Source organism: Pseudophryne corroboree, chromosome 5, assembly GCF_028390025.1.
Source record: "Pseudophryne corroboree isolate aPseCor3 chromosome 5, aPseCor3.hap2, whole genome shotgun sequence".
NCBI lineage: Eukaryota > Metazoa > Chordata > Amphibia > Anura > Myobatrachidae > Pseudophryne > Pseudophryne corroboree.
The window spans coordinates 414926568-414949422 of NC_086448.1; the positions used below are offsets into that span (position 1 = coordinate 414926568).

The 22855-nt window shown below is 47.8% G+C and overlaps 1 protein-coding gene across 1 annotated transcript in view; it reads right to left on the reverse strand.

Moving 5' to 3' along the window:
• The window catches only part of SDHA (succinate dehydrogenase complex flavoprotein subunit A), a 294640-nt gene that overhangs the window by 41926 nt on the left and 229859 nt on the right, over nt 1-22855 (reverse strand). Inside the window, exon 13 of the mRNA XM_063922780.1 lies at nt 21999-22129. Within this exon, the coding sequence (XP_063778850.1) occupies nt 21999-22129 (131 nt within the window). The remainder of the gene's footprint in view (nt 1-21998; nt 22130-22855) is intronic.

The following is a 22855-nucleotide window of genomic DNA, read 5'->3' on the forward strand; positions in this document are numbered from 1 at the left end:
CAGACAAGCACCGAAGATGAAGTTTTGACAACCTATGATATGGACACTTGATGAACTTTGCCATGGATCCCCAGTTTCCCTAGTACTTTTAAACTCACGCTAGCCCAACATTTTTTTGTAAATCTGATGGCACTGACAAAGCTTGTTGCTCATGCCTAAGGAGCAAAACAGCGCAAAGAAGACGACTCTCAACAGATACCGAACACAACTTCAACAACAGATGTACATTTCCCTGACATAGAATATCATTGCATTTTTCGTAAGTGTTCTTTATCTTCATCTCTACAACCCTCAGGTAACGACACACATAGACGATAGGGAATACAGGCACAGATATCAGCAACCACATACCTCCCCCATTCATGTATCATCAACTAAAATGTGCATCCCCATTTTGTTACAACTGAAAGCCGAAATGAGCTCGGTAGAGTTTGACAGCCCATCCACAGACCTGTACCACAGGATAAGAAGGAATTCAAATGTATACTTCGCAATACCTCGAAGCTTGATTTACCACACGTACGGCACGATGATACATGACCCTCCAAACATGGACTCATACACACATGCTTCTGCTTTCTCACTAGGTCATACCCTCTTCACACCTACTCCACTCTTCTCCCCTACCCAACCATGGAAATGAATTAACCCCTGACATATATTTTTCTCCTTTTGAAATGTTTTAGAAGGTGGCAGTTATTATTGACTGCCAAAGGGTGGACTGTCAAAGTCAGAAAGCTTCTGCAGCCAAAGTAGCTGCAATAGTGGGCCGATGCACAGCTCCTGCTAGGGTGTAAATCGCCTTTAAGCAACCCTCCACATGCTTATCCGTCGGCTCTTTCAGAGAAGTGACGGTAGTTACAGATAGAGCTGAGGAAACCACCAGCCGCGCCACTTGCGAATCCACCGGTGGTGGTGGTTTCCCAATTCTTACTTAGCTCCGCAGCGAGGGGATAGCGAGCCAGCATTTTCTTGTGAGGTGTGAATTTCTTTCCCAGATTTTCCCAGGATTCCTGATGTATGGTGTCAAAGTCAGAAAAATATCTCTATGCACGTTGCCATATTTGCACCGCACACTGGTCCGCGCTGCGCATGCGTACGCTCTCCCGTGAAGGCGCATACCCGCAATAGCGTGCACTCGCAGGCGCGGTATGCGTATTTACGGTAGAGTTTATGTAGTCGTAGCGTGCGACTCATTCGTTACATATTTTCATAATTAATGTAGTTTGTAGATCATGATCCCTTTGATAGATTCTGAAAGTTTGGTTAATATAGAATGTCCCTGAGCTGAGGAATCCCTCTTTGTATTGTACGAAGGGTCTGACAGGAATCATACAGCAGTGTTTGGTACCCATCGGAAGAGTATTTAATTAGCAATATTCCGGTGTTGGTTTGGAGCGTATTAATCGCTCGTGCGAATAGTTATGGACATAAGAAGCTTATGTCCATTTCTATTATTTACGCATACTCAGGTATGCGGCGGGAAACCTAGTTTCCCACCCACCTGAGCTGTTTGAAATCGGCACAGCCCACCTGTATGAATCACCCTATGACCTTTTGTTATGATACAGGGCCGAATTCCGACGTCCAATGGACAATGGGATTGTAGGGACTATGAGATTGCATTGTGTGTGGGGCATAAATAGGCAGGCCGACCACATCCAGCTCTGACTCTTCAACGGTTCTCATTGCTGAAAATCGGGTGCTGGATGTCCAGGCGCATGCGATCGTTTCCCTTTGTGCGTAAGTTTCTCTCCGTAATCATTGTCTTACTGTGAGCCAATTTCTCTCATCTCTCTCCACTTCTCTCTCTCTCCCTCTTTCTCGTTTCTCTCACATCACCCCTAGACTAGTATTGAATTGTATTAGATAGTATTGTATTTAGGTTAGGAAGTCTCTGTTATATTGTAGTGTATCATTTGTACTGTTATCCCCTTTTACAAGTATATTAGATATAATACAGTTAATAGGCTTTGGACCCTAAACCAGTATCTGTGTATTTTCTATAGTGTTAAGTGTTCACTTGAGCGTCGGTGACGCTCAAGCAGCTTTGAAGTTAGTCAGGTTACACAAGGTTGCACTTACACCCTGTATTCACATTAAGTTATTCTGTGTATTTCATTGGTATAAGGTTTAAACATTAAGGTATAGCGTTGTGAGCGTCTGCGCCGCTGGTGACCTCCTCGTGGTCTCGAGCGTATGCTACGCCATAGCGAATCATTACTCTAGTCATAACCAATAACGTGTCCTGTGATCACTGGGCCGTGAGCGAACGTGACGCTTGAGCGTCTCGCCTACGGCGGAGCGATCGTTACGCAAATAGCGTACCCTTACGGTACTTCTCAAGCAAACAGCGTACAGTGTTCTTAGACTTCACAAAGGGTTGTTTATACGACAAAGGAATTTAGCATTGTCAATGGCAACTAAATGGTCAGAGTGAGGCAAAACTTGTTTGTTTAACAACCTTCTGACGTTTAAATCTGTCCGGTCTCTTAGAGGTAGCATCAGGCTCTGGGTCATCAGTAATATGAAGAATCAGTCTGATAGCCTCCAGTAAGTCAGGAAAATTCATCTGAGAGACAGATTCCCCCTCAGAAGTATCTGTGGGATCAGTTTACACGCCATCCTCATCAGACGAGGTATCTGGGACGTGGGTGGATTGTGATGAAGTAATGGCCCGCTTAGAGGACCCCTTGGTCTTAGGTGGGCGAGACTTAGATTTTTGTTTTGTCAGTGAGTGGTTCAATTGCTGTAACTGAGTGGACAGGTGATCTGCCCATGGCAGATTAACCACCAGGATAATATGTGGTTGTATTAGCACGTGAGGTCCCACAGGGGACGTAAGTCTAGTTACCAGCGTACTTAAAAACAAGGAGAAAGTAGCCCGAGGTGGGTCATTATGACCCCCCGTTGCTACGGTCCCACTGGGGGGTAGGGAACCCCCAGAACCTGAACCCTTTGCTGCTATGTTTTACTTTAACGTGTCCGCGGCATCACCACCACACAATGTGGGATCAGCCACAGCTCCGTCGCCCCTTGTAGCTGACATACCTGTAAGCTCAAATCACGGGCAACACAGTACAATATCAGCAGTCTAATACCTTGTCAAGAACACCCTGTGCAGTTTATTAGCACAAACAGAGAACTCAAGAGGTATATGGTGACTGAAAACACAGAAAAATACTCAAGTATATCCTGTGAAACTCCTATATTTGTTAGGGTCTCCTGCTCTGTGCTGCCACGTCGTCATGGCAACCGGGAGACAAGTGCTAGCGGAGTAACCTGAGCGTAGCTGATACTCCGGTTCGGGTCTTTTGCTGTGCAGTGGTTACAGGCTCTGTGCACGGCAGGGGATCCGGTGCTGGTTTTTGTGCTCACAGTCTGTGAGGTCTGAGTGGGGCGTGGACAGCCCCTGCTATATAAACCCTCTTCTCAGGTTAGGCAGATGCTTTGCTTACTGCAAATAGGCCTTGGGATTTGGTATTACACTCTGCCAATCCAGACCTAGCAGTAAGACTGGAGTCAGTCTTTTTTTTTTTTTAATAAAGTATTTTAATTCAGTAAAATGAAGAGTAAGGTACAGACATTGCAGACCAATAGCATATCACATACATCAGTCATATCAGAACTTCATTCATGGTACAATTTAACATCAGTGGATTAACTGCTATGTCTATGAGGGAGTGAGCATGCATTTCGATTTTTCGGTCTTTTATGATCCGCAAGATCCGCAACCATTATGTACATCTCCATTAAATTTTTATTAATTTTTGCCCTTAAGCTAACCAAGAAAAGAACAAATAAACAGAACAAACACAACTTAAACAAAAAATAGTAAGCACCTAGATAGAAGCGTAGGAAGGAGCGATCATCTGATTCAGGAGCACAATAGTCAAGTATATGCTTAGGCGAGCACGCAGGGCTCCACTGCCAACCATCTTAAACGAATATCCTTAAGCTGTAAGTCATGTATGTGGCATCACTTCAGTTCACACTGTGATTAAGGGACCAGTTGGGAATGGGGGGAGTTCAGCCATGGGGACCAGACTCTTTCAAATTTGGCTGAAGCGTTTTGCTTCATATATATATATATATATATATATATATATATATATATATATATATATATATATATATCTTTCTTTGAATATTGTATCGTTAACCAGGGACATGAGCGCAGATATTAAAGGGCCACCAGGGGCCATCCAGAGCCTTGCAATGCAAACCTTAGCCAAGGCACATACATTGCGAGCATAAAGACCCACCGAAACAGGCATAGAAGTAGAGCCCTCCATCCCCAAAATACAAAATTGCGGGGTAAGCAGTCCGCCAGTCACTCCCGTATTCTCCAGGATTGACCTAACCCCAGACCAGAACATCCTCAACCTCGGGCAGTCCCACACTAGGTGCCAGAATGTACCCGCATCCACCCCACACTTAGGGCAGAGGCCAGTCCCACCAGTCCCAAAAGTAGCCAGCCTAGTTGGAGTTATATAAATTCTATGTAGAATGAAAAATTGAATTTGCTGATATCTGAGAGACTTGGTAACTGTAGCAGGATATTCCAGAGCAAGGGTCCAGTCCTCCTCAGTTATCGGACCTATATCCTCCTCCCACTTTCCACGGAGACGTGTCAGAGGGTCCGCATGGAGTTTAGCCAGGAGATATCCATACGCAAGGGAGACCATCTTAGCCCGACCCAATGTAGCCACAAAGGTCTTGATGGGAAATGGGAGGATTCGTGGGGGGGACTCAGCAAATTGGGACTGGAGGGCATGACGAAGTTGAAGGTATCTGAAAAAGTAGGAGTTGGGTAAATCAAACTCATCTTTCAGCTGCTGAAAGGATTTGAGTACATTATCTAGGTAGAGTTGGGATATAGAAACCACCGATCTAGGGGCCCACACCTCCCGTCCCTCAAGTGCATGTAGTTCAGGGAGCCAGTTAGAGTACCAAAGGGGGGTATCTGGGTCCAGGTCGTCGTACCCCAAGAGAACTCTCAGGGCCCGCCATATCCTTAAGGCCTGGAAAATAATAGGGGGGAGAAACCGAGCCATGTTCCCACTTAGCAGCACCTGCATAGGAGATAGGTGAGGGAAGTAGCAGCGAATAAACTCACAATGTAAAGAATCCGCGCTAGAATCCTGCGCCCATACACTGATATGAGTCAGCTGAGCAGCGTAGTAATATATCTGAAAATTAGGCAGAGCCAGGCCGCCGTCTGAACGCTGCCTGGTAAGGGTATTTAACTGTATTCTAGGTCTTTTATTGGCCCATATCAGTGAGGATAAAACGCTATTCAATTTCCTAAAGAATATTGGGAAGATATATACCGGGGACTGGAGAATAATATATAAAAGTTTGGGCAGTATGATCATTTTAATGAGATTGACCCTACCAGAGACCGTCAGTGGAAGCCTACACCAAGTTTTGGATTTGCTGATGACCCACTGCATGGTTGGGTCCATATTCAGAGGGATATAATCAGAAGGGTCATTAGTTATTTGGATTCCAAGGTATTTAAATTGTGTTGTCCAACATAATGGCAGGGAGATTTTGGGAACAGTAGGAGGGGAGCCTATGACTGGCATAATGTATGATTTAGACCAGTTAATTCTAAGACCCGAATGAGCTCCAAAGCTCTCTATCACACGCAGCAGAATGGGCATTGATTTGGTGTAGTCCTGCAAAAACAACAACATGTCGTCTGCGTAGAGAGCTATTCTATCCTCACGTGAGCCCGTACAGATTCCTGTAATATCTGGGTGCGATCTTACCAAGCATGCCAAGGGCTCGATGGCCAAGGCGAACAGCGTGGGGGATAGGGGGCAGCCCTGTCTAGTACCACGGGATAATGGAAAGGATGGGGATACATAGCCATTCACCAAGATCCTGGCACTCGGATGTTGGTACAGTAATTTAGTCCATCTGATAAAGTTGGGCCCGAAGCCCATACGTGCCATCACCTCCCAAAAATAAGCCCATTCAATGCTGTCAAAGGCCTTGGCCGCGTCCAACGAGACCACAGCCGAGTCAGAAGGGGAGTCATGTGGGAGTTGCAAAATGGTATATAGTCTACGCAGGTTAATAGATGTGGACTTCCCTGGCATGAAGCCAGTCTGGTCCGAGTGAACGAGGGAGGTGATTACTGTGTTAAGCCTTACTGCCAATATCTTTGCCAGGACCTTAGCGTCGTTGGGAATCAGGGAGATCGGCCTATAGGAGTCTGGAGACCTAGGGTCCTTACCGGGCTTTGGAATCACTATTATAATTGCCTCTGACATAGAGAGGGGAAGCTCGTTATTGGCAAATATATCTAAGTATAGGGCATGGAGTCTGGGCCCGAAAAAATCAATATGATTCTTGTAGACCTCAGAGGGAATCCCGTCAGACCCCGGAGCCTTGCCACTAGGGGACATGCCAATGGACGCAGTCACCTCCCCGAGCGTCAAGGGCGCCTCCAGCTGCTCACAGGCCCCAGAGGAAAGTGCGGGCAGCGCAATACCCCCCAGGTAATATGAGAGGTCTAGAGTAGAGCACGTCAATTGTGAGCTATATATCTCAGAGTAATAGGATCTGAATAATTGCGCAATGTCTGGCGTGGTGTCAACAAAGGAGCCATCCCCACCAGACATCTGGGTGATCGTAGACCCAGGACGATCATAATGTATCAGACGAGCCAGGAGTCCCCCCGTCCTATCAGCCTGCATATAAATATTAGTAGCTTTAAAAAGGAGGGAGCGCGAGTTTTTATCGGACAGGTGGGCCATCCAAGCCGACTGAGCCACTAGCCAGCGTACCTTCGTCGCTGGGGCACCATCCAGCAAATATTGTGACTCTAGTTCCCTGGCGTCGCTTTCAAGGGCCTGTTCTCTCTCCCTTGAGGACATTTTATGAGCCGCTATGCGTCTAATATAGGAGAACCTCTCAAAAACGCCTTAAATGAATCCCAAACTATCGTACCCGGGGCTGACCCTATATTATCGCTAAAGTACCCCCCCCCCCCCCCCACTGAGTCTCCAGGTCACTGCAGTCACCCAGTTGGGTCAGCCAAGAGGGGTGCAGCTTCCAATAAGAGTGCCCCCTCTGACCCCCCACAGCAATGGTCATCAACAGAGGGGAGTGATCAGAGACCCCTCGAGCCTCATAATGGATGTCGATGATCCCAGGGACAAGGGCAGGGGACACTAGCATCAGGTCAATCCTGGAGAAGGAGCCATGAGTACTGGAGAAACAGGAGAACTGACGGGCCGCAGGGTGACGGAGTCTCCACGGATCCACCCACTGCAAACTATCCAAGAAATTAGCAAACTTGGTAGGGCCACCACCCGCCAGCGCAACATTCGGGGAGTGCCATCGGTCCAGGGATAAATCTAGGATATTATTAAAATCGCCCAGGCATATCACAGGGGTGGTAGGAGATGGAGCAACAAAAGAGGCAGCCTGCTGCAGCACAGCATATGAAAAAGGAGGGGGGACATACACCGCTAAAATATAATAGGGCTGGGAACTCAGTTTACACTCCATAAATACAAATCTGCCATGCGGGTCAGTTTTGATCGATAACAATTCAAATTGCACTGATTTTTTAATCAGAACCGAGACACCCCTAGAAAAGGAAGAATGAGAGGCATGGTAAGCCCATCCCACCCAGGCCCGTCGTAAAGACAATAACCTATTTCCCTCCAAGTGGGTCTCACTGAGGCATGCAATATCCGGGTCATATTTTTTAAGCATATTTAGAACCAAAGAGCGTTTGATTTTGTTATTCAGACCTCGGACATTCCATGCCAAAAATTTCAGGTTAATCATGACCCCATACAGACTCTATGTGTCCCCCGGATAGACATTTCCCTAAAATACAACTGAGAATCAACATTATTAATACCAGCATCACATGACGTATGTAAGCCCTGCGTTATAAGCCACAGCGTCTGAATCATTAAACATCCTTGCTTCAGAAAAAACTTAGGTAAGAAAAATAACAAACTGAAGAAAGAAAACCAAAAACCGCAACAAAGGGAGCCGCAACCGGCAGCTTCCCAATTATCCCTCCCCTCCCCGTACACCCCCCCGAACACCGGCATACTTTTATCCCAAACCAGAACCCCAAACTTCCAAGTGCTAAGAAGGCCTAGATTCCCGACTGAACCTCTAATCCTTCTCTAATCAACACCACTTGGACGTAAAAGTCTTGAGCCACCAATGCAAAGGAGGGGGGGCTCCCCGATCTATGATCTTTCCCTCCGGTAAATCAGGCCCCAGCTTCTGCATCTCAGGAGATCAGTCTGGAGCTAGCTGCCGAGCACCCGGTGCAAATCTGTCCAGCCATTGTGCCGCTTCTCTGGGGGAATTAAAAAACTTGGTCTCCCCGTCCGCCACAACTCGGAGCCTTGAAGGAAACAGCATGGAATATGAGATGTTAAGGTCTCGCAGACGCCGTTTTATGGGCATAAACTGGGCTCGGTCCTTCTGGACGTCTGCGGCAAAATCCGGGAAGGCCGACACCTTGACTCCATTACGGACCAGCGGGCCCTTCGTACGACCTAGGCGGAGAACTGAGTCCCGGTCCTTATAATGTAGGAATTTGGCGATGAAGGTGCGAGGAGGGGCACCAGGAGGTAGCGGCCGAGATGGTATCCTATGTGCACGCTCCACCGTGAATTGGGCCGTAAAGGACTCAGCGCCATACATCTCCTTAAGCCAAGATTCGAGGAAGTCCTCCGGCTGCGAGCCCTCTTCTCTTTCAGGCAGGCCTACAAATCTTACATTATTCCTGCGCAGCCGTCCCTCCATATCTAAGAGCTTGGTCTGAAGGGAGGAAACCTGCTGGGTCACCGTGGATACGGATTGCTTCAGGGGGCCACACATCTTCCAGGTTGGAGACCCGTGTCTCCGCCTCACCCACTCTCTCACGGATACGCTGGACATCTTGTCGGAGTAAGGAGAGGTCGCACTGCACCTTTTCCATCTTATCGGAGAGACGCTGCTCACTGCCAGCTATAGCCTCCAGCACCTGCTGAATAGACGGCGCCTCTGCCACCTCTGGGGAACCGGCCGCAGACGCAGAGGGGGAGTTCGAGTGGGTCGGAGAGGCTCCCTGAGAAGGAGACGATGACACCCTGGGAGTGGGTTGCCTGGCATATCTTTCTAGTTTGGCCGCAGCCGCACTCTGGCCGCCCTTAACCATGTTGTACAGGAGCAGTCACACCTACCCCAGGGCAGGGTTTTCAGAATAGAAGTGTAGTTAGAAGGCAGTAGCAGCAAGGACGTATATAATCAGTGGCGGGAAGCAACCGTGCCCGGTCCTTATGTCAGAATATCAATGGGTAGAAAATACAGACTGGTGTAGAAGCAACAATACGGACAGGAATATTGAAGAGGGAATATCCTGCAGCAGTCCCAGGAGGCAGGGGTAGGATATTGGTGTGTAGTACACTATAGGATATTAGTGCGGTACTGTAGCGTAGCCAGATCCAATCTATATGCAGCCTCTATGTGGTAGAATGGGAGAGTTGCGCAGCGGGAACATCTGACTGTGCTTCCAACAGTATGTTGAGTTAATATAGGTAGTATAGATATTGAGAGGCTGATAATGGGTGAGAGCAACTCACAGTAAGGTCTCAGAAATAAAAAAAACAGTTTGCAGGTCACAGGAGAATGCTATCAGGCAGCCCTTCAGATGTGCAGGCATGGGCTGCAGCCTTTATAATCCACTCCTAAAATGGCCGCAGTGTCTCTTCCCCAGGAGTACCTGCTTATCGACCTATCTTCAGGGTCGCAGGTCACAGCCCGAAAGGCAGAGGAGAGGTTATCTCCCCCCCACAGTCCTCCCGCGGCGTTTGGCATCAGCAGCAGCCCGCCGCTCGAGCTCCGGGTGTCCCGCGGCCGAGGCCGCCAAAATCGAGGCCGGGGATCCGGAGGAGTTGTAGGCCGCAGGGCCGGACGGCGGTGATTGCCGCTTCTACGGGACCCGGAGACCACGGAGAGGGACGCCCGTCGATGCCCAGCAGCACAGGGTGGGTGTTTCGGCCGGGTAAAAGCACCAGAGGGAGTCAGGATTGATGTCAGGAGTTTGGTAGCCGGGGAGCTCCCGAGACCTGCTGCCTACTCCTCAGCCGTCGTGGCCACGCCCCAAACGGAGTCAGTCGTTTAACCTGCTGGGGTTCTTTTGCTACTCTGTGAACCTAGCAAGTTTGCGGCTGTATTCTCAGACTTGCCTGCCAAAATCCTTTCTCACTGTGCAAGGTGTTCAGGTGTCAGTTTAGTGGCAGTAAGCTGAACCAGTGCACTGCAAGTGAGGACTAGGATTGTGGAGACTCTCCTTCTGTCTATTATTCCATCTCTGACCAAGGAGTTTACTGCCACACCCGTTGGTAACCCTTTAGGGTTTTGCTGTTGCCCTTAGCAACAGCATTTCGGGTTCTCTACGTATTAAATCACTACATCTCGCTTCTTTCCATCTGAGCATTCCTAATACTAGGGAGACACCCAGTTTCTTAGCCTTTGGGCTTCTCTGTTCACTTTGTGTTTATTTTGTTACCCTATCACCTTCTGTGTATGTAATATCATATTCCCCAGTCTGTCTGTGAGTTCATTTGTTTTGCATCCCTCACCGTTTAGACACCAGTACATTCCTGCTGGCACTGGTGTGCATAACATATTCAGCAGCCTAATACTCCTGTTGAAATTTTGTGGGAATATGGAGCATACCCCTCAAAATACTTTGCAACAGGTGGTCAATCAGGTGCAGGTCCTGACACGACAATTTAATGATTTGTCCATTAAAATGCACACCTCGCAGGCCGCTGGCGGAGCTCCCGCAGCAGCAGTACCTTCAGGGGTTAAGGAGCCGAAAGTAAATCTCCCGGATCGTTTTTCTGGAGATCGCTCGCAGTTCTTTTGTTTCAAGGAGAGCTGCAAGCTATATTTCCAGCTTAGGCCTCAGTCTTCTGGGTCGGAGATTCAGCGGGTGGGCATAGTGATTTTTTTTGCTACAAGGAGACCCACAGGTCTGGGCATATGGGTTGCAGCCTGACTGTCCGTCGCTTAAAAGTGTTGATGCTTTTTTTACGGCACTGGGCATGTTGTATGATGACCCTGACAAGACGGCCTCAGCCGAGGCTCAGATTTCGATCCTTAAGCAAGGGCGAAGGCCAGTTGAGGTTTATTGTACGGAGTTTCGGAGGTTGGCCCATGATACCCAGTGGAATGACCCAGCCCTGAGACACCAGTACCGAAGAGGTCTTTCTAACCAGTTAAAAGACCAACTGGTACAATATCCCTTGCCTGATAGTTTGGATCAGCTCATGCAGTTATCCATTTGGGTGGATAGACAGCTGAGAGAGCGCAGGCTTGAAAGGGAGACCGAGGTTTCCTTCTTTCCCAAGGGAACCTCAGACTCTGAGGAATTTTCCGAGGAGCCTATGCAGATTGGGGCTACCCGCCTCTCCTCGCGTGAGAAGACGCGGAGGAGACAGCAGGGGTTATGTTTGTACTGTGGGAATAAAGGTCATGTGGTAGTATCATGCCCAGAAAAGCCGGAAAACTTCAGGGCCTGAGGGTGATGGGAAATATCCTGTCAGGTCAGAAGTCGGAATTTCCCAAGAAGACTTATCATTCCGGTGACCTTGAAGATCCTCGGTCAAACTGTCAAGACTGAGGCCTTTGTGGACAGTGGGGCCGACGGGGTTTTTATGGACCGCCAATTCGCCCTGAAACACTCTGTTCCCTTAGTACCCTTGGCATCGGAAATTGAGATTTGTGGGTTAAACGGGGAACCATTATCCCAGGGTAAAATTACCTCTTGCACTAGCCAGATTTCTTTGTTTATTGGAGCCACACTCTCTGAAAAATTGTCCTTTTATGTGACTGTCTGTACTTTTGCCCCATTGGTATTGGGGTTACCCTGGTTAAGGGCCCACAATCCTCAATTTGACTGGGTCTCTGGGGAGATTCTTAGTTGGGGTACTGATTGTTTCAGGAGTTGCTTGAGCCTTCCAGTCAGGCTTTCGCAGCTAAGTTTGCCAGGATTGCCAGGATGTTATGCAGATTTTGCGGACGTGTTCTCCAAAAGAGTTGCAGAGGTACTACCTCCCCATCGCCCCTATGACTGTGCCATTGATTTGTTGCCGAATGCTAAGCTTCCCAAGAGCAGGTTGTACTCCCTGTCACGTCCTGAGACTCAGGCTATGGCAGAGTACATTCAGGAGAACTTGGCTAAGGGATTTATCAGACCTTCACAGTCTCCAGTTGGGTCGGGGTTCTTCTTCGTGGGTAAAAAGGACGGTTCGTTGCGACCCTGCATCGACTTCAGGGAATTAAACCGTATCACGATTAAAAACTCATACCCACTGCCTCTCATTTCGGTCTTGTTTGACCAGCTTCGTACTGCCACCATTTTTTCTAAGATTGACCTACGCGGTGCGTACAATCTAATCCGAATAAGAGAGGGGGATGAATGGAAGACTGCCTTTAATACCCACTCAGGGCATTATGAATATTTGGTGATGCCTTTTGGGCTCTGTAATGCCCCGGCAGTCTTCCAGGACTTCATGAACGATGTGCTCAGGGAATATTTGGATAGATTCTTAGTTGTATACTTAGATGACATCCTAATCTTCTCCCATTCGCTGGAGGAACATCGGAAGCATGTACGCTTAGTCCTCCAGAAACTCAGAGACCACCGGCTTGGGGCGAAGCTGGAGAAGTGCGAATTTGAAGTTCAGCAAATCGCATTTCTAGGATATATTATGTCCCCAGAAGGTTTCCAAATGGAGGGTTCCAAGGTACAGGCAGTCCTGGATTGGGTGCAGCCCACTAGTTTGAAGGCACTTCAGCGTTTTCTGGGCTTTGCAAATTTTTATAGACGATTTATCGCTGGATTTTCGTCTATAGTGGCGCCCTTGGTGGCACTCACTAAGAAAGGGGCGGATGTTGCTCACTGGTCTTGTGAGGCCAAAGCGGCTTTTGCCCGTCTCAAAAGGGCATTTGTATCGGCCAAGGTGCTGCGACACCCAGATCCAGAGCGTCCTTTTGTGGTGGAGGTGGATGCCTCTGAGATGGGTATTGGGGCAGTGCTCTCTCAGATGGGGGTGTCTGATAATCGCCTTCATCCCTGTGCTTACTTTTCCCGTAAATTTTCGCCTGCCGAGATGAATTATGACGTGGGTAACCGGGAATTGTTGGCTATTAAGGATGCACTCGAGGAGTGGAGACACTGGCTTGAGGGGGCTAAGTTTGTTGTCTCAATTCTCACTGACCATAAGAATTTGGCATATTTAGAGTCAACGAAGCGCCTCAATGCCAGGCAGGCACGATGGGCTTTGTTTTTTGCTCGCTTTAATTTTTTGATAACATATCGCCCTGGGTCAAAAAACATCAAGGCTGATGCGCCCTCGCTGAGTTTTGCTCCAATCCAGGAGACCACCGAGAAGCCATTCCCCATTGTGTCCCCATCATGTATTAAAGTGGGCATTACCCAGGACCTCTTGTCATTAGTCCTTAGAGCACAGGAGCAGGCTCCTCCAGACCTTCCGGTAGGTCTTTTGTTTGTGCCTCCTAGGTTAAGACAGCGAGTGTTCCTGGAATTCCATGCCAAGAAGTCGGCAGGTCACCCGGGTATTGCCAGAACTCGGGAGTTGCTATCTAGGGCGGTGTGGTGGCCCTCGGTGGCTAGGGATGTGGATCAGTGGGTTCGGGCATGTGACATCTGTGCCCGAAATAAGACTCCTAGAGGGGTTCCTGTTGGCCCATTACATCCACTCTCTATTCCATCTAAGCCATGGACCCACATTTCAATGGATTTTGTGGTGGACTTGCCCAAATCCTCGGGGATGACAGCCATCTGGGTTGTCGTTGACAGGTTTTCGAAGATGGCGCACTTCGTTCCATTGGTTGGGCTGCCATCGGCCAGACGCCTGTCTGAATTATTTATGCTGCATGTTGTGCGCCTCCACGGGTTGCCACTTGATGTGGTCTCTGACCGCGGATCCCAGTTTGTGGCCAAATTCTGGAGGGCATTTTGTTCCGATCTCCACATTTCTGTCAGCTTGTCGTCAGGCTACCATCCGCAGTCTAATGGGCAGACTGAAAGGGTGAACCAGTCCTTTGAGCAGTTCCTCAGGTGTTATGTCTCCAAGTGTCAGACTGACTGGGTGGCTCATCTGTCCATGGCGGAGTTTGCCTATAACAATGCGGCTCACTCTGCTACAGGGATCTCTCCCTTCCTTTGTGTGTATGGGCATCATCCTAAGGCCAATTCATTTGACCCCCTGGACTCCACGCCTGGTGGTTCCTCTGTGGTTTCGGTCCTTAGAGGTATTTGGAGGAAAGTGAAGAAAGCCCTTGTGTCTGTGTCATTAGTGACCAAAAGGGTTTTTGATAAGCGGAAAAGACCCTGCAGCTTCAAATTAGGAGACTTCGTCTGGTTGTCTACCAAGAATTTGAAGTTGAGACAGCCATCTCATAAGTTAGGCCCCCGGTTCATCGGTCCTTATAAGATCACTAGGGTTATCAATCCGGTGGCATTTCAGTTAGATCTACCCCGTTCTTTGGGTATCAATAAAACATTTCATTGTTCCCTTTTAAAACGGGCGATTAGTAATCCTTCTTCCAGTGGAAGACCTTCCCCTCTTCTGATACGTGGCCAGAGGGAGTTTGTTGTTGAAAGGATTCTTGACTCCAAGATGGTTCGGGGTCGGCTGTCATTTTTGGTGCACTGGAAGGGGTATGGCCCGGAGGAGCGGTCGTGGGTGCGCAGTTGTGATCTTCATGCCCCAAGACTGTTACGCTCTTTCTTCTCGCAGTTCCCCGATAAACCCGGTGGTAGGGGTTCTTTGACCCCTCGTCAGAGGGGGGGTACTGTTAGGGTCTCCTGCTCTGTGCTGCCACGTCGTCATGGCAACCGGGAGACAAGTGCTAGCGGAGTAACCTGAGCGTAGCTGATACTCCGGTTCGGGTCTTTTGCTGTGCAGTGGTTACAGGCTCTGTGCACGGCAGGGGATCCGGTGCTGGTTTTTGTGCTCACAGTCTGTGAGGTCTGAGTGGGGCGTGGACAGCACCTGCTATATAAACCCTCTTCTCAGGTTAGGCAGATGCTGCTGAATCTTTGTTGGTTAGTCAGTTCCTGAAAGCTAGCTAGTACTGTGTAAACTTTGTATTTGTTTGTTGCTTACTGCAAATAGGCCTTGGGATTTGGTATTACACTTTGCCAATCCAGACCTAGCAGTAAGACTGGAGTAAGTCGTTTAACCTGCTGGGGTTCTTTTGCTACTCTGTGAACCTAGCAAGTTTGCGGCTGTATTCTCAGACTTGCCTGCCAAAATCCTCTCTCACTGTGCAAGGTGTTCAGGTGTCAGTTTAGTGGCAGTAAGCTGAACTAGTGCACTGCAAGTGAGGACTAGGATTGTGGAGACTCTCCTTGTGTCTATTATTCCATCTCTGACCAAGGAGTTTACTGCCACACCCGTTGGTAACCCTTTAGGGTTTTGCTGTTGCCCTTAGCAACAGCATTTCGGGTTCTCTACGTATTAAATCACTACATCTCGCATCTTTCCATCTGAGCATTCCTAATACTAGGGAGACAACCAGTTTCTTAGCCTTTGGGCTTCTCTGTTCACTTTGTGTTTATTTTGTTACCCTATCACCTTCTGTGTATGTAATGTCATATTCCCCAGTCTGTCTGTGAGTTCATTTGTTTTGCATCCCTCACCGTTCAGACACCAGTACATTCCTGCTGGCACTGGTGCGCATAACAATATTAAATAATAGCCCTGACGCACTGAGCCCCATCAGGGTAGAGAATATAGGGATAGCAATCTGAGTGAGATACACGGAATGGAAGTCACGCAGCAGCTATATATGAACACACACACAGTCACATGCACAATGCAGAAATTATGACCTGCAATAAAACTGCACTGGACTAGCAATACAAAGTAAAACTAAGTACAGCTATACAATCAACAGATATATCAATGCACGGTAAATTCTGGATGTATATCACAAGGTACTTGTACTACATAACCCTGACTAATTGCACTGTTTCTTAACTAACACTGGGGGTAATTCCAAGTTGATCGCAGCAGGATTTTTGTTAGCAGTTGGGCAAAACCGTGTGCACTGCAGGGGAGGCAGATTTAACATGTGCAGAGAGGAGTTAGATTTGGGTGTGGTGTGTTCAATCTGCAATCTAATTTGCAGTGTAAAAATAAAGCAGCCAGTATTTACCCTGCACAGAAATAAAATAACCCACCCAAATCTAACTCTTTCTGCACATGTTATATCTGCCTCCCCTGCAGTGCACATGGTTTTGCCCAACTGCTAACAAAAATCCTGCTGCGATTAACTTGGAATTACCCCCATTGTCAACAGACATTTAGAATACTTAAGTGTCCTGTAAAATGCACAGCGCTGATATGCAGGCGTCTTTACAGAGGAGAATTTGCCCAAGCAGTCCCAGTATCAGCTCAGCATGTGAAAATGGCGCCCAAACGCTGACAGGGACTGAGGGCGGAAAGAGATACAGCTCGAGGCTGGGAACATTTACTCTAAATGGGGGTCTGGAGGAGGGGCTACAGGTCAAAGCCTCATCCCCTCGCTGGACTTCACCACCAGGTACTGTGGGCCATATAACAAACTGTTTTTGCCAAAACCGACCTGTGCCCTTGCCCTGGTGGTCTAGTGGGGTCCCTGTACTGCCACAGTGTCCACGCCAGCGCGCGCGGCCCACCTTCCACCGGATCGTGATTTCCAGCGGGTCCAGTCTGGGGGACCCTCTTACCTCCTCCCTGAGTGCGGCCTTGCGATCCTGGAGACTGCAGTGGTATGTGTGCCTGCATGTTGAAACCAGAGCCTCCGCTGTAAGTACCCGGCAACCAGGGGGCGGGAGTATACAGCGCCGCGGGGGGAGGTGATGTAGCTGCAGCAGGAGATGTCTGACTGACATCTAACACCCACAGTGTCTCTGCTGCAGCCCTTGAAGTCTCTTCTGAGTGCTACTTGGAGCAGCCCTGACTGTTGTCTGTCTGCACTGCAGGCACCAACTACAAAACTGAGCTCCTGTGCACGGAGGCGGGGTTATAGAGGAGGCGGCGCTATGAATTCTGGGAATAGTCAAAGCTTTTAGCCTGTTGGTGCCTTGGATCAAGATCCTACTCTACACCCTGATGTTATTCCCTGTGGAACCCAGTGTACCCCACTGCAGAAATACATTTTAATTGCTATGGCTCAGCTACCTTACCTCATACCGTATATTATTATCTTTTATTAATATGGTGCTAGAAAATATTCAAAGTGCCATACAAGGGTTATCAAAAGACCTGAACTTCAATACATAGGATAACTGGGGAGTCTTAAACTCTCTTCTTTGCCATACAGTGCTGCGACTAGCGTGCGGTGCACAGTACAACCTATAGAAGCGAGCTGTTGGTGCTGTGTTTTTCAGCAGGCTATGATCCCGGGCTGCCTGCCCAGCACCAACCGATAACAAGCTGCCGGCTACACACCATTGATAGGACATGGGCTTTTGCTTGTTAACAGGTGGTCACCGATGTTACAGAAATCAAAGGCTCACTTTGCTAGCTATCCACTTGTCAGTGGAAACTTAGAGCCTGGACAACCTCCAACTCCCACCGAGTATCAATAAAGCAGCTTTGCGGTGAGTTTAAAGACAGACTTTATTATCAGCACTGTGCTCCCAGGTAGCAGTATCAACCTCCGCTTTGCCTCCCAGATGTGGGGATTTGGTGTAGCTTATAGGGGGATGTAGTGTAGTGATGTATGTAGTGTAGTAATGTATTGCAGTATATAGGGGCATGTAGTGCTCTAATGTAGTGTAGCATATCTGCGATCTACGCGTTTCACCTGAAAAAGGCTTCGTCAGGATAGCAGAATACTCGCTCCGTCTTCCTTCACCAAAAGGGGCAAACTAGCCCCCCCCCTTCCCCTCCCCGACACTCCTCCCCTTTTCTTTGAGTATTTCCATTGGAAGTATATTTATGGTAGGAAGATATACATTTTAAATATAAAATAAATATATTTATTTTTTAAATATATTTGATATATATATATTTTTTTAGGGTGTAGGTAAAAAGTTCTCAGACGTTGTGTAATATTAAGTAACTTGTTTTTAATAAAAAGGTATTAAAAATATTATAGGCAAATCGTTTTTTATAAGCACTGTGTAATGTTGGTGATTTTATGTGGTGGTGGTGGTGCTAGTTTGCCCCTTTTGGAATGGACTCCATATATTCAGATAGCTAGCAAAAGGGATGAGATATGAATACCATTTGGGACCAGGAAGTGCATAGTGGAACGCAAAATCCCATTTGGAACGCATACAGGAAAAGGAAACCACAACCAGATGCATATTTAACTGGTGAAGGAAGACGGAGCGAGTATTCTGCTATCCTGACGAAGCCTTTTTCAGGTGAAACGCGTAGATCGCAGATAACATCGATCCTGAGCAACGTCGTGTAGCGCTACAGGCAGCGTGCACGGGATTTCCGCCGGCGGACTCCGGACCCCGCTCATCAGTACGGAGGATTGCACAGCCAGGGTGTCCTCCCGTGTTCAGGACATTCTTTGGACGTCTCTGAAGGTATTTCCATTTGGAAGGGAAATCTCATAAGTGCCTTATCAGTGACTATTCATATGCACTTGACTGCAGGATTACTCCTGGAAAGCTACCAGCAGTGACTTAATAAATTCCCATAGAGAGAGTAAGCCGCTAATTAGCGTGTCTCGTCTATTTTGAATTTTTTTTATATATTTTACCTATGTACTGGAGACCACTGAAGTACTGTGGGGCATAATAATTAATTCACATTTACCCATTGACTTTTTACTTCCTACTATATGTTTTATGTTTGTTCTTGTCATGTCCATGTTTACCGGTAATAGGTAGTCACATGTATACCCTTATGTGGTTTTTAAACTGAAAACCCAATCATCTTTGATGTTTTCAATAAAATAGATTTGAAAAGAATTCCGAATACGAAGTAAAATTTATTGCGTTAAGTGTTTTAGTTATTACCATATTCTGTCCAGTGCGCTGGGGAAAAACTTTGTGTTTCTGTGTTTTCGATTTGGTGGAGCAGGGTAGTAGCTCCACTCCCTTCAGCAGCACCGACAGGAATAACCCTTTTCTTTCTCTATAAGCGCAGTACCACAATTTTTTTGTGTACATATTATGGGTAGTTAGTGGGCAGGCAGTGCTGGGGGTATGGAGAGGTTAAGGGTAAATAGAAGTTTGGACAGTACTGGGGGAAAAGAGGGAGTTGGGGGCATGCAATACTGGGGGTAGTGATGTGGGTGGGGAGGGGGTAAGGGTAGATAGCAATTGGGACAGTGCTGGTGCAAGGAGGGGATTAGGGGCAGGTAGTATTGCAGGCAGTGTTAGGGGCATGGAGGCATTAGTACCCAGGATACCCACTCCCCGATTACCCGATCAGCTCCTCTGTATCCTTGTTGATGCCCTCCAGCTATAGTGCGATCCCTGAGATGTGTGTATGCTGGGCACTATGTGTGGATATGGGATTGTATGTATGCTTGGCACTGTGTATGGGGAGAGGAGGGGTGTATAATGAGCATTATGTGGGTATGGAGGCTATTATGGGCACTGTGAGGTGTGTATGCTGGCAATGTGAGGGTGTACATATGCTGGGCACTGTGTGGGCATGAAGGGTGTATAATAAGCACTGTATGGGTATGAAGGGTGTTATGGGCACTGTGGGGGTGTACATATGCTGGGCACTGTGGGTGTATAATGAGCACTGGGTGGGTATGGAGGGTGTTATGGGCACTGTGGGGTGTGTATGCAGGGCACTGTGGTGGTGTACATATGCTGGGCACTGGGTGGGTATATGTTGTCCACTGTGGGGGTATTGGGTCTGTTTATGTTGGGCAGTGTGGTGGCATTAGTGGAATAAATAATGGACACTGCCCCATCCCCAACCATTTCCATCATTAGCCGAATTACGCCCCCCCTCCCGACTCCCTCCGTTAGTTGCTTACAAGTTTAAACTTTGTCCCCCATGGAGTACAGCTGCATATAGCCAGAGACATGCCTACAAGATGGTGAAGCTATCTGCAATACATGCATTGGGTGAGGGGGCGCGTTGCTCACAAGTGACATATCTACCAGAACAGTCTTCCAGCCCTGGGGTATTTACAGCAATGTTACCCGTTGCCAGTAGGTTCCGGAGGTCGGAGGCAGAGAACCTAACCCGCTCCAGCGTCTCCGCTATTTTCCAAGCGACCTCTCACCAGCAACAAGTAGTGTAGTCCCTGGAGCAGCACGCTGGAGGGCAGGGAGGAGGGAGGGAGGGAGGGATGTCTCAGGCGGGCTTCGATAGAGAGACACTGTGACTGGATGGGGAGACGCTGCCAGCGGCGATTGGATGAGAAGGTGCTGCCGGCGGCGATTGGGTGAAGAGGCAGGCACTGAGGAATTGCATTGGCTGAGGTACACAGGTCAGTGAGTGACAACGCGTCCTGCGGGACCCATGCATTTTTAAAAACAGAGTCCCTCACTGCCTATAGCGCGTAAAAATGCGATATACCGCGTATTTTGCGATCACTGGTGTAGTGATGTAGTTCAGCATGTAGGGGATGTAGTATAGTAGTGCAGTCATGAAGTGTTACGATATAGTGCAATGTATGGGGACATACAGAGGAGCATGTACAGTATTTGAACATGCTGTTGGAGATGCATGTGACGCATAGGGCATTTGAGGCACACAGGGGAATATTGTCCAATGGGGGGTCATTCCAAGTTGACCGCTAGCTGCCGTTGTTCGCAGCGCATCGATCAGGTAAAAAAAAAAAAAAAAAAAATCGGCATTTCTGCGCATGCACCGCAATGTGCACACGCGACGTACGGATACAAAGGCCTCTGTGGTTTTGCGCAGGTTCTAGCGACGTTTTCAATCGCACTGACGGACGCAGGAAGATTGACAGGAAGGGGGCGTTTCTGGGTGTCAACTGACAGTTTTCAGGGAGTGTTTGCAAAAACGCAGGAGTGTCTGAAAAAACGCAGGCGTGGCTGGGCGTTCGCTAGGCGGGTGTCGGACGTCAAATCCAGACACGAATAGGCTGAAGTGATCGCAAGCGCTAAGTAGGTTCAGAGATACTCAGAAACTGCACAAACTGTTTTTGCAGAGCTCGGCTGCACATGCGTTCACACTTCTGCTAAGCTAAATTACACTCCCCAGTGGGCGGCGGCATAGCTCTTGCACGGCTGCTAAAACTAGCTAGCGAGCGATCAACTCTGAATGACCCCCAATAGTATCCCCCTTTTTTCTTTTGGTAATCTAATTATTTTAGTCTGACCATGCTATAACACAATTATACAATGAGGGAGTTAATGGTGATAGTTGAGTGAAAGCAAGTAATTTAAGTTTGCTTTTGGGTGGGGTTGATGGCAGAGGGGGGTGGTTAGTAAATCACCAAAGATCCTGTTCTTACCAAGTGAGCAGACAAACCGGACCAGAGCAAATGAACGCAATGTGGAATAATGAACACAAGAGTGCAATATTTTGGAATGTACAAAGGGTACACTATATATGGGTTCTCCTAATTCCAGAATAGAAGTATTACCCAAAAATGTATGTTTGAGACACCCCTGGATATATGTGTATGTCGAAGATGTTACCAACTGGGTGTTTTTTTTTTTTGTCATTAGCTTTTTAACGTATAATATAATCTTTTCCAATAAATTAAGCTACATGCAAGGTTATGGTGCTATAACAGTCTAACGTGAGGCTGCATCTTGATTGCGAACAGCCGCACCCACCAATATATGGGAGCATAAGCGCCTATCCAAGCCTATGGATCACGGGTATGTATGCAGAGCACGCTAGTCGTAGCAAACGATCAGCGACTGCCGCGGCTAGCGGAAAAGCTGAAGGACACATTTGTACCCAATACATTACATTGGATTATTAACTTAGCCTATGGTCATTCTAAATCTTTGTATTGATATATATTTTTTTTACCTTGTAGTCTTCTCGTGCATGAGCCCCTCGACTTTCTTTGCGAGCTTCAGCTGAATAAATAGTCTGAAGAGCGCACAGCATTAGGTTTTGTAATTCAAGAGTCTCAACCAGATCAGAGTTCCAAACAATCCCTGAAAACCAAAAACATACAGGTACTTCTCATTCTATCAGTCTTTTACTTAGCATAGTGCTTAAAACTCTCATATGACATGCACAACTGAATACTGAAAACTTGTGCTCAATTATTCTTATATATAACACACAGAATATATGCATTATATAGTGGTGCAGCTACAGATGTGTCCTCTTACATCCTGGCTGCAGTCACGCTAAACAGCCCTTGAAGTCATGCCATGCCGTGGCGGGACACTATAGTGGCAAGCGTCTTTTTTGCGTTTTCCCCGCTGCTCTATTGCACCCATACTATTAACCCTAATCTCCATTCCCCCACAGCCGAACCCTTTTCCCCCTTTTTCTCCCTTTTCCCCCGCAGCCTAACTTTAACCGTTGACATTCATATGGTGACATTACATATGTCGAGATTGTGTACATGTCAACATTCTGAGAATAGTGACAGAATGCCTGTCAACATTTTAAACTATGTTGACATTATGGGGCGATTCAATTCTCCGAAAGTTGAATAGCGCAGGGAATTAGCTCCCGTCGCTATTCACTTCAGCTCATGTTAAGTCGGTGAATGGCCGTTCTCCCCAACTTAACAGGTTGATTTGTTGGGAGAACGGGCATTCTCCGACTTAACTTCCTGGCGCGATGCTGATTCCCAACAGAATCAGCCTCGAACGGGCCGGGCGGCAGCACTTTTGTCGGATTTCCTCTCGCATCCCCCGGGGGTGAGA